General features: G+C 29.5%; 1 protein-coding gene across 20 annotated transcripts in view; it reads left to right on the top strand.

The window, feature by feature from the left end:
* Positions 1-13,526, top strand: part of Upf2 (UPF2 regulator of nonsense mediated mRNA decay) — a 131,675-nt gene that overhangs the window by 42,054 nt on the left and 76,095 nt on the right. For all 20 annotated transcript variants that reach the window (XR_013021518.1, XR_013021517.1, XR_013021512.1 and 17 more), the window contains 5 exons: positions 327-391; positions 2,353-2,439; positions 5,862-5,937; positions 6,293-6,433; positions 12,271-12,371. Coding sequence is in view for 8 of the 20 variants with exons in the window: in XM_076481776.1 (XP_076337891.1) it covers positions 327-391; positions 2,353-2,439; positions 5,862-5,937; positions 6,293-6,433; positions 12,271-12,371 (470 nt within the window). In the remaining 12 variants the exon portion in view is untranslated. The remainder of the gene's footprint in view (positions 1-326; positions 392-2,352; positions 2,440-5,861; positions 5,938-6,292; positions 6,434-12,270; positions 12,372-13,526) is intronic.

Genomic DNA, 13,526 nt, shown 5'->3' with positions numbered 1-13,526 from the left:
ATGTTTGGATAGTTTTAGTTGCCTTAATTATAAATAACTAGGTCTAAAAAAATGAAAATACTGTAGATAAAATATAAAATTAATACAAGGTACAAATAGGGACAATAGATGTAAGCCAAGGTAATTCTAAAGAACATTCAAGTTGATAACACTGGTGAGTATATACCTCGAGTAATTATTAACCAAAATTGAAACATGAAGGTGAGGAGTTGTTTTTTGTTTGTTTTTTATGTGGAAACAGTTTTAGTTAATATTACAAAAGTACAGAGGTAAGTCGGTAGATATTGATATAAAGAAAATTGTATATGATGTATTTTTTGTTGCAGATGTGAGTAGTCAAGACCCAGATGTAGCAAATTTAGATGTACATAACAGATTTAAGGATGGGGAGGTAAGTTAGTTACTCATTGTTTTATTTCTGTGTTTTAAAATAATGCAGTAACATTTTCCACACAGTTTCAAGTGATGATAAATAAAATATGATATAATTTGTAAAATTCTCTGAATGTTTTAGAAAAGATTTGAATTTGCCTCTGATGAACTCTTTATCTTTTGTGTTTATTTTTTAACAAGAGTCACTGTAGTTTCTGAGCAGTAGGTTAGGTGGATATATAAGTTCTGTATAATTAAAGAAATGTTCAAAGATTAACCACTGTCATCAGTTGTCTGCCAACCGTGTATGGAAGAATTTACAAAGGCACTAAACTGTGGTTCTATTTCTTTGGTTTTGCAATTTGAATGATACATTTGTCAAATAGCTTTGTGGCAAAGAAAAACTTTCTATATTTTTCTTTGAACTGACTATACATAATAAAAACCTATAGTTTACAGTAGAATATGAAAGTTGTGGGAAGATGACTACAACAGTTTTACCTTACACAAATAAGTAGGTGGAGTTGTTTTTCACCATCATCAATTCATTCAAGAATTTTAAAACTCCTTATAACAAGAGTTAAGTGTATATGTAATCAAAATTGTGTTGAAACTGATCTTAACTTTAATCTTTAAAATTAACAACTGTCTTGAGTCTTTCATTCAGAGATATGTAGAATGGAAGAAGTTAACTTTTGAACAATGATACAACCGTGTAAAATGCTAACATTTTTATATTTAGTATCTTAACTTATGCAGCAGTAGGCTTTGATATATCATAATGAAGTTTACGATGTCCATTGTATGTATTTTATCAACAGTGCTTTTGTTTCTTCACATGAATATCAAAATGCAAATACTACCAATATATTAAAATAACATCTTGTACAAAACAACCTGTAAGTGTAATTAGGTATACTACATGTACAGTCTAAAGATAACATGCTAAGACCAACTCCAGTATGAACTTTCTGAAACACTAGAAAAGAGTCTAAAACTTGATAAACTTCTATGAGTTGAAAAGGTGAAGATAACTCGGGGAAAAAAATTGCTTCTGGAAAGGCAAAATTAAAGTTCTTCACATAAGAAAAAAATCAAACAAACTCACTGACATCTGAGTAAAGGATTCAGAGCCTGGCTTTTGATGTGAACCCTATTTGCAGTGACCTTTGTTAATTTTTTTTTCAGTATTGTTGATTTATTAGTGTGATATTTTTATTTATGATTCTGATTTAGCTTTATGCTAACACTTATTCTGAACGAGACCAGCTGTTTGCTGCCATTTTGGTGTTTTGCATTGTAAAGTTTTATTAAAGATTATTATATTCCAGTACAGTATGGTTTAAATTACTTATATTTATGTATTAACTTTTTTTTTCTTCTAATTTCATCTACTGTATACACAATTGTTTTTAATTTTATTTATTTTAGTTCTCACAGGAGCATTGTTTAAACACTATGCTTTTCTAAACATGTTATTCTTGGCAAATCCAGTATTGTTGTTGTAAACCTTTGAATATTTTATGTATTCTTTCAATGTTAATTAAGCCTGAGGTCTTCCTAAAGAGGGTTGAAAGCTAGTTCCAATACAAAAAAAAATTGTTGTATAATACAGGTATAATACAGACATGAACATGTGTAAATATTTAAAAGGAAGTTTTAAGGTATAGGTACAATACTCAACATTTGTAATGTTTCATATAAGATGCTGATAAATTGGTGAAGTAATATGTTGTTTTATTTAATTGTAATTCTAAACAAAGGCAAATATACTGATTTTATATTAAAATCTACTTGTTTCATAATAGTTTTATAAATACTTTTCATTTATGAATTATAATGTTATTGAAATAATAGGTGAGAACCCATATAGTCTGGTAATGACTTTCTGATATTTAATGTAACCTTTTGAGAGGCATCAATCAACATATAAATATTTGACACATAAATAACCTTTTTGCTGATTTGTCTTTGTTTTAGTTTGAAGGCACCACGTCTCTTTGGGAAGATGATGATACAAGAAGTTTTTATGAGAACATACCAGATCTTAAGGCTTTTATACCAGGTGTAAGTCTTCATTTAATTTGTTCATGACCAATATTCCACATGCATAAAACATGAGAGGTAGAACAAGAGAATACAATCTGATTGTTTTTGTCTTAGTCAAGAAGTAAACCATAACATTAATCATTTTAAAATGTACTGACTAGCTCTCTCTCTTGTGTATCATGGAACATATGGCTTATTATCAATTTGTGTATTAGAAACCTGTTAATTTTTTAACCCAGTTCAATAGATTTTAGTGTTCACAGTATATGATGTTGGATTAAAGGTTACTTCATATGTCAGTTTCAAACACAAAGTTTGATATGATTTTTTATCTTGGCCATTTTAAAATATGAAAAGTCTACCACATTTTTTCAAACAAATATTTTAAGAAGGTATGCTGTGTCTTTAATCTGCTAGAAGTTTCATATTTATTTAAACCTAAATACCTCTTAATTACTGAGCTTAATAAATTATAGTATAATTCTCTAGTATCAGTATAGTTATTTATGATTGTTTGGTTATTCAACTGTATATATAAAACCTAGAAAGTAATTTTTTTTATATCCTCCATGTGCGAAATTTTAAAATGTGCCACAAACGAGTTCAAAGGTCATAGCAAGAAGAGAATTGTTTACTTCATCATTTATTGCTTTATATTTTAAGAAAAATAAGTTTAATAATTTATTTTTAAATAATAATATATATACATATAAAATGTATAATAATTGAAATGTGACTGTATATTACAAGATACTAGTCCACTAAAACTAAGCTAAGACAAGGAAGACTGAACATGAGTTTTATATTATTGGATACGTAACATGAATGCATGTGCACTGTATCAGTGGAAGTTATATAATGTTAGCTAGGCATGACTGAAAAGTCAACATATAAATAATAATAAATATATAACATTATGAGACTTAAGCTACTCAGGCAAAACATTTATATTTTTGCATTATGTAGTTATTCCATAAAAAAATGAAAAAAAACCATAACTTATATTTATTTCCAAATTTTTTTATGATGGTTATGAGGTTGCACAAGTGATAGACCCAACATAGAGTACAGAAAATAACAAAGTTTTACTGAAAACAAATGTTTGAAATGTATTTAGCAGGTGATAAAGATTACATAAATAATATTTGAAAGTTTTTGCACAAAGTATAGTTTTCCAAATCATAACATGAAATCACTTTGAGTTCAGACTAGTAACGAAACAGACTCAGTGTTTTCGAAAAATATCTGTAGTAAAGATATTTCATTGAAAAACCTAATTTTTTTGTAAACATAAAACTTGTAATCTTTACTAAAATCTACCAAATTTTGTGAAGATACACATGCTGTATCAAAAGCTATAGTGCAAATATTTAACATGTGCAAATGTGTAAACAAATTTGTGTATATTATACCAAGCTCATCATGAAAGAGTTAAATTACTATGATAAAAAGAAATGATCTGACAGATATCAAGAAATATTTGTTTAAAAATAGGATAGGGTGTAGCCTTGCAGTTAATGTATTCAGACTGGCAATCCTTGTGTTCATGTTGTTTTTCATCTTGTTAATTTTTGTAAAAACTCATTCCACTTTTGAATCATGGGTGTGCTAAAAAGTTACAGTTAAATCACTGTTCAATCAGAATGTAGTAGCTCAAATATTGATGGTGGTTGCTGTTGAATAGTTACCTTCCCTTTAATTTTACAGTTCCAAGTTGCTATATCTTTGTGCATAAAGTCATTTTTCTCTAAGCTAAGATAAACAAAAATAATTGTTTAGTAAGAGTTAAGTTTATTGGGACAAAATAATTTAAGATGTGGAAGTATTGACTAACTGTTTCTATCTGTTAGCCAGTATCCACAGCCAACTCTTTTGTTATTAGATGTTATGTATTATTTTGGTTATTGATCCTTATCTCACAATTTTTAGCCTAGACAGTAACTAAGTAATGATTTTTATGCAGTTGTTTTATTTATTTTTTGTAGTTTTATACATGAAGAGTTTTGAACAAGTAATATGCATGAGCAACAAAATGTGTAATAAAAAAATTACTGTGCCAAATTAATAAAAAAAAAAAGACATTGATAAGTAGACTTACAAAGTTCGTAATCTAATCACAGTATACATAAAGAGAGAGAGACAGAGAATGAAACATTTCAGTTATTGTAAAATAGTTTGAAGCCCATGTTGATTAACTTAACTGTGGCATATCAAAATAAAGCAATTCATTGTTCAGCTGTATAACTTTGTAGTTTTGCATATATTTTATTAAGAAGTAGCAATTTTTTTGATAAGGAATTGGCATTTTTGTCCAGAAATGCATTAATTTTAAAATAGATTTATTTTGAATTAGTAATTAAAATTGTGTTTAAAGAAACGATGTTTAACATCTAGTTCAATAATTAAGAACAAAATTCTCTTAAATGAGATTTCTTTGAGGAGAATGGCTGAAATCAACTAAAACGTAAATGACTATTTTATATCATGAAAAGTTAAGGAATGTGATAGCAGCCATCATGTGATCTGTGTTATCTTAGCATGGGAAAGGTGTTACATCTACCACACAGTAGAATCTATATCCAAAAGTATGTAGATCACTTCAAGGATGAGGTTAAAGAGAGGTCATGAGGATAATTGGAAGAAAATGGGTCCCAGAAGAATGATTGTAGAACTGCCATTTATATATCCTAATCAATTCGATGTGTCATTTGACATGGAGATTCATCAGTGTATTACAGCCCTAACAGGGAGTACAACAAACATGGTACTCCTGACATTACTTCTTCCAGTAGAATACAACAACATTACAGAAAAATTGTTGTTTATTATGTATAAATTGAACCACACCATTACACTTGAAAATGCAGTCTGTGATCTCAAGGTGCAGCATAAAAATTACATTCACAAAGATGATTTGTTTGGAGCTAATCAAGTGAAATCATTAGTTACTTGAATACAGTAAAAGCAAAAGAAGTTAAACAATTACCATCCTGTAGTAATTGTATTACTTTGACTTTGTGCTTTACAGTGTACATCCAAGTGACTTAGGAACAAAGTGTCATAACTCTTAAAATATTTGTTCAATTTTTCTAAAAAAAACAAAACCAAAAACATTATGAGAGTTTTGTGGTTCAAGACACATCTAAATACATGATCGTTAACAGTTTTTGCATAAGAAAGTTTTGTTAGCCAACGTTTCCATAGTAAAAAGGACCCCCCCCCAACTCATAAAAGACCAAACTAAAATGAAGTATAAAATGTAATTACTTGGAATTAAGTCTATCTTGTGTAATTCACTCACAGTCTAAAATATTTAACAGTATTTTCATTGATTATCTATTAATTGCTTGTCTTTTGCTCTTTTCTGTAGTTAAAAAAGTTATTTTTTTATATAAATTTCCAGTACATCTACATATGTTTTATCAATTTTATTTGATTAGATTCTTTTCAAGGATAGTGCTCAGGCTCCAATACTGAAAAGTCAGCTAGAACCAATGGATGCAGGCCTAGAAGAAGGTGAGGAGATCTTATAATAACATTATTTGCCATTTTTGTGTGCCTTAAGATTAAGGAAACTGTGTTTGATGCTATTTAAAGTGTTACACTGAGTGCTGTTTACAAAATGAAATTATGAATATCTTGAAATACTTACTACATTTGATATGATGTGATTGTAAATAACTTGAAGCCTTGCAACATTGATTACACTTGTGTATTTTAACAGTAGTTTGTTCATAGCCCACAAGCAACTTTGAAGTGAGTGAATAAAATGAATATGTTAGTGAAATATTATTTAGCAATAGCTATAGCATCACCCCTGGAACTAAGTAAAGTGAACATGATATTTAACAGCAGTAAATTTTTATCGTAGAACTCAGTAAACTGGAACTTGATGAAGTAGAAGCCTTGGAACTAGAGGAAGAAAAATTGGAAGATTCTGACACAAAGTCTGAAACTAGTAGTAAACAAGATGAAAAAGACTTAACAGAGACAATCTTGCAGGATGTAGATGGTAACTCAGATTTTTTGTTTTTTATTTCTCAATGAACCATATATTTTTTTATTAACATGGCAATTGACAGGAATATATATACAGTAAATGAAATAATTATGGAAACACGCAAACATTACACATTCATGAGTCACAAACAGACAGTTATGTCAACTGAATAGTGAATGTACTGATGATACAAGGTGATACAGAAAATACAGAAGAAAAGTGAATAAGCTGTATTTTGTATGTGGGCCATTTTGTTCACTCAAAGTATTACACCTTGTTGTCATGCTGCCATATGTTTTATCAATATACAATCTTAAATGTTGTTCCAAATGTACTGTATTACTTCCCATAATTCAGCCAAATTACTTTATCATTTATTGACTTCAGATTTTACATATTAGGAGAGTTTGTACAGGCCAAACTGTGGTTATGAGTGTTTCATCATAATCATTGCCTTCAAGAGAATGTTTTGTCACATTTGCTGCATGCTTGAAATAAATGTATTGTTGGAAGATGAATTTTTGTCTGATTTCTGTTTTTGGAGAAATAACAAGGTAGACCAGTATTACATCTACTCTCAGCATTCAGGGTCATCAGTTTTGTGTAGATAACTAACACTAATAGTTGAGAAGGAGCTTCAAATTTGAACTGATCTCCAAACAGGCTTGCATATTGACTTTGTATAGATAACTAACACTAATTGTTGAGAAGGACCTTCAAAGTTATATTTATCCCAAACCATGCTTTTCTCTGGACCACTTGTTTCCACTTGTATTCTCACACTGTTAAAAATCACTTATTTCTAGCTGTATTCATTCCACTGTTAAAGATCTTGTTTTCACTTGTATTAATTCCACTGTTTGTGATCCATTGCCCATTTCAGTTTTTTGGTTTCGATAAATTTCCTCACTGGTGGTTTTGAAACAACTTTGCCACTCTTGCTAATGGGTATGTTACTGTTTTAAAAATAAAATTTGCAGCATGATATATATACACAACTTATTTATCTCATAAATAATTTTGAGATACTTGACATTTCTAAGATTAAGAATGCCATTTTTGTATGTCCTCTTCACAGTTTTGCATATAGCTTTTTCTGAAATGTAGCTTTTATATTTTAATATACATATATATATACACACACACATATATTTACTTTTGTGTTGCAATTTTAGGACTTGAAGCTTAGATTGTTATGGTTTTAACACTTCTTTATTTGCTGATTCTCTATTTTAAAGATTTTCCACTATTTTAGCTCTTCCACAGATAATAAGTAGCATATCTTCTCACAACCATATCATTACTGCTACTCAAAACAATTTTGGCTTCACGTGTCTTTGCTCTCTGAAAATCAGTATCACACATTTTAGTTCCTTGAATCATTGTATACAAGTCTTCATTATCAGTTCAGTTTTGGAGGTACATCTTGTGAAGTTTCATTCATATAGCTACACTAAAGCCAAACTTGTCAGCCTGAAAAATTGCTGAGCCTTTTGTTTTGTCATAATCTGACTTAGTCTTTATGTAAGAAAACTCATGTGTGGTGTCATTGGTTTCTTATTTATATGGTGAATATTTTGTGCATTTGATCAAACTTATGATTACTAGGATTGAATAGTGTAGGTCGGATAGTTTTTTTCCAGTTTTAACCACTAATAAGAAATGCTGGTTTTGTGTGTTTCAGTTAACTTCCTCCTAATAAAACATTGCAAGTGTATATGTTACTGTTCTTTTGTTTTATTTTCTATGTATGTTTAACCTGAGATGAATGGTTGGCTAATCAGTGAACACCAAGTTCTTTCTTTTGGTTACACATTTCCAGTAGCACTGTCATAGAGAATTATGGACGTTTCTTAAATTATGAAGGATATGGGAAAGGCATATCCTGTGGATTAAAGAAATATAATGATATCTAAGTAATGTGAGATGATAAGATATTAAATTTTTATATTGTGGCTTGTAAATATGTGTATTGTGTATTTCTTATGGTTGAACAATCTGAAGTCATTATAAAGAGAGAGAAAAAGTTCAGAAATGAGAATTCATGGTTTCTTTTGAACTTTGTTTAATGCAAATTGAGTTTAGTATGAAACATTGCTATGAATGTAAATAAAGTCATGATCTGTTTCTCTGAAATGTAACTTTATTACCTTAATATTATGCTATTACAGCTATGTCAGAATCTGTGACAGCAAAATATTGAGCTAATAAAGTTACACTTTAGAGAAATATGTTGTGAGTTTATTTACATAAAAAAAATCATGAGTTCACTGTGTAATATGACTTGAGTGCAGAGTGACAATTTATTTTGGTATTTCCTCTTGAAATTAAAAATTAACCCTATCACCACAGGTGCCACCAGTGCCATTTTAAAACCCCTTCTGTGTATGTTACTGAGTTACATTCAAAATTTAATTAAACCATTTTAATATGAATGTATTTTAATGATGTTACTATTATCAAGTATGTTATAAATTAAAGTTAAATATTATCTTAAGTTTTATTTTTTATTTTAAAAATAAAAATTTAAAACAATTAAAACTGCAGGTTTTTACTGTAGTATGATCCACTTGTAGTTATAAATTTTAAACTTTACAAGCTGTTATACAATACTGTATGAAAATAATGTCGACTTTCTGCATAGAAGGTCAGATTAAAGTTCCACCTTCTTTAATTTGCATCTAGAAAATCCCCAACAGTTTCTTGATGGTGGTTTTTTACATTATAATATTTCCATGCTTGAGGTCAGTCATGCAAACTTGTAAAGTCAAAGCTGTTTTGCCAGGTGACAGTTTGAAGTTGAATGACATGCTTACAAACAAAAAGAGGAGATTTCACGCTACTCTATTATAGCCTGAAGAAATCTCTACCTGTGTATGGATTTGTAGCATAAGATAGAAAAGGAGTCCATTGTTCTCTTGAGGTGTAACTAATGCTTGGTGTATGTTTCTTGTCTTATATGTATTAATATACTAAACAGTTAGATTGTATTCAGGGTTTACATTTATATTTTAAGTAGTTATATATTATTTATGTTTATGAATGCATAATTGAAAATTTTATGATTGTATACTTTTAACTCAATGTAGTTTGAATTGTGGAAATGTCTAAACAATATGGAGTTATTTGCACATGCAAGTGTTAGTGAGATAATTTGTGGATGACCTTTGCCCTATAATAACTATAGAACACCACCAGGTCACACTGGCGGGAACAGGTTGGCATACCTGCATTAAGAATAAAAGAAAATTAAATGTAAACTATAAGTGAAAAGAAAAAGACATGAAATTACAGATATGAGAAAAAGAAGATCAAAACATATTTTAGAACATTTAAAAGGAATATATATATATATATATATTCATTTTATTGTAAGTTAATGATAATATTTACAACTTAATTATATAATAGAGAAAATGGGAAATAAAGTGTAAGACATTTACTTTGAAAAACATTTGATATTTGTTTAGGAAGGTCTAGAAATTACATAAGTGTAAAAACTGTAAGATAATAAGAGTATAATAATTTTATACTCAAAATGAAAATCACATTGCATGTGAACTATTCACAGTCCGAGTGGAAATAACTACATAAAATGATGACTGTTTTGTTAGAAATAGTAGAAGAAATCAAACTAAATGTTTATTTTAAACTCTATAAACTTAGGACCATTCAAGACAAATTTAAAACTATTTCATCAACTAGTTAAACTTTTATAATGACCTTCCATGACACTTACATACGTGTAATTGAGTAGGTCATAATGATAGGGTAAAACTTAGTTAATATAAAAATTGTGATTATAAACTATATATACACATATAGTTGTGAAGATCATGCCAAGTTTATAAACATATATTTATAATAAAGTATTTTAAAATTTGGGTCCAACTGGAAAAAAACAACTCATGAACTTCACACTGTGACCTTCTCATACCTATAGGGTTAATAAATTTTACACCAGTGTTCCATTTTCTCCATTTTAGTATTGCATATGTTTGTTGCCACAACCATGATGCAAGTACTTTCACCATTGGCTTGCATTTTGCAGTGAAGCATCAGCCTATATGCTAATGTAGTAATTGATGATACTGTTGCTTGTGGGATTTATTCTTTACATGACACAGGTTGAGGTTTAGTATCAGTATTAATACAGCTAGTGATATTCTGTTCTGTAATATCTTTCATGTCATGTGCTCTCTCTGAAGTCATCATAGCACTCGGTTATTTAGCTGTGTAAAAGTTAATAAAGACCTTAGAGTTTGAGTGATCTTGAAAATATCAACTGCAATTGTTCTTTGCAATCCTTTGTTTTTTTCATTAGCTCTAGAAAATGCTAATTTCAAACCTTAGAAGAAATAAATAGGCTATTGTACTTTATAGAGCTGTTGTATGCTGAGATATTTGTTGTGCTTTTCCTCTTTAGTTTGTAAAATCAGTGGATCAGAAATTAAAGAATCCTTAGATTCTCTGGTTTTCAAAATTGTGTAGTAGACCATTTAAATTCATCACTACCTTGTTAAGATACAGAAAGAGCTTAGCTTTAAACTGGACTTAATAATGAATTAACATTTCCATGGTTTTTTACTCAATTATGTGCTGTAATAAAGTTGTACTTGTGGAGATTTTATCACAGTCATGGTTTCTGCAACAAAAAGTACTAACTGTAAATAACCAGTTTGGAAGGTAAATTGGAGGGTATGCTGGTAGTGGTGGAAATGACACAATCTGGAGAGCTGGTGTTAAGGTATATCTTTCTAAGAACAGTTTTTTTTTAAAGAAGACAATTGGCTCCAGTAATAACTTTGAGAAATGATAGTAGCAAGAAATACTTTGATTTATGTGAATTGTGTACGTCTTCAGACTTTCTTGGATCAGTGAAAACCTATCTCCTTCTCACTTGTAATGAAAAGCACTGCAGGAAAAAGGTTCATATCTCAGGTTTATGTTGTACTTATTAGACAGACAAGTACCTTCTGCTGGTTAACACTGTGACATGTAATTTTTTCTGAACATTGTGATTTCATCAAGGTTAGTTACTATGCCATGAAATCCTTTTAAAATTTGCTTCATTAACATTCTAAAAATTATTAGAGCATTGCATATGTGTATTTTAGGTTTCATAATAACAAACCTTTTGTAAATCCTGTTTTTCTTTTTTTTCTACTTTTTCTGAGTACTTGTAAATATTTAACCTTTCATGCTACTAACTTGCTTATGTACTTCTTACTGCTAGTGAGTCTACATATTTCAACACATTGAGAATAACTAGAAAGATCAATGACTAAAACTAACTCAGTATCAGAGTTAGTATTTAGGTACTGTGTAACTGAATGAAATACACAGAAACTGGCAGATGTTTATGTTTTTGCCCAGTGTGTGTACAAAAATATTGTTGCTTATGCAAATAGATAATTATAGAAAACCAACAGCATGTTTGACCATTAACTATTAGGTAAGTTCATACATATTATGATTCTTTGAATTCCTTTTTATTTACTACTTAAAAGAATTCAAAAAACATTTGAATTTACTTTACCATCCACATTTTTAGGTGTTTGAACTAGTTTTTGACAGAAAAAATATCTTCATACAATGTTTCACATTGGCATCAAAATCTTTAAGAACCACAAGTTGAAGTTGGGTCATCCGTCAACAAACCTTCATGAAAATAATGACACAAAGTGACGTACTACTTTGAACATAATACAGTAATTGTATATGATCTCTTTAAAATTATTGCATTATGGTTTTGAATACTGCCCTGTCTATACTGTGTTTATGTGTCTTTAGAAACATTACTTGTTAACTGAAACCCCGTGCTTAATAAAATGCTATATTTATTTTAGAATCAGATGAGAATTCTGGCATAGTTGCTACCAACAAGATGATCCTTGATGGGTTTTTATTTTCTCTTCTGAACTGTGTTAACAGAGAAATGATTGACCAGGTAATATTTTCTCTTACCATCAGATAGAGATTACTTCATGGAGGATTTGTAATGTTAATAAAAAACATACATATATTTAAAAAAAAATGTTTATTCAGATTTCAGTTGCAATATAATTATATGGCATTTTTAAATAGTATGGACTTGAAGAACAAATTATGGGTTTCATGTTCACATGCACGTGAAAAGTTTCTGTAATGTGTGTATAAAAGTGGTAATATTCATTGAGTTTTATAACAGTTTAAGACAAAACTTGAGAACTGAGATGTTGTTCATTCATAATGTTTGTTTATTTTATGTTTTGTAGAAGGTATTTGGAAAATGATTAATAAATTAAGGAAAATGTCTACTAAAGTGACTTGAACTCCTAAATTATTATTTTTGTTCATTTTTGATACTTAGAAAGAATGTGTTTAGCTGAGAGCATCTATGCATCAGTATTGTCTGCAGTACAAATTTAGTTCCTAAAAGCTACTTTACTACTGCTCACGTATGTGGCTATTCTCATTCGGTGCTTCCCTCAATTATTAGCACACTTTTTTCTACATGTCACTACCCATTACTTCCAGTCAGTTCACACGATTTAAGTGATTCACCCGTGCAAGTTGTCATGTGACAACCCTCCATCAAAAGATGTGCAACACTTACACATGAATCTTGTGACTCCTCCTTTCCTATTCAACCAAATTATCGATTCTCATTTGGTAGTGCACATGTTGTGATATTTATGCTTTCTCCAAATTTTTTTGTATCAGTTTTTCTCAATGAATTTATTATTTATTATGGATGGTGATATTTGTAACTTATTCCAAGATGGAATTATTTTATATTTCTACCCAGTTACAGAGTATAATTCATTACACATTTCTCTATTTTTTGTTTTTTTCTGTCATTCATTTCTATTCTGTTATTCATTTTCAATTATGTATTCCAAATTCAAAGTTACTACTTCAAAGATTATATATTCTTCCAGCACATTTACATAGGATTCAGATGGCAATCCTTGACTGGAGAATTACTGGCTTCAGTTCATTAGGAGAGTGATCATTCAATGAGCTGAACTTTGTCAAGCTTTGACTCAAGTTTGGGGACCCTCGTATTTTTAAGTATAATCTGATGACTCCAAAAAGATAAGACAGTATACTGTTGTGGTTT

Source organism: Tachypleus tridentatus, chromosome 13 (genome assembly GCF_004210375.1).
Source record: "Tachypleus tridentatus isolate NWPU-2018 chromosome 13, ASM421037v1, whole genome shotgun sequence".
Classification (NCBI taxonomy): Eukaryota; Metazoa; Arthropoda; class Merostomata; order Xiphosura; family Limulidae; genus Tachypleus; species Tachypleus tridentatus.
This window is presented reverse-complemented; position numbering and strand designations above follow the sequence as displayed.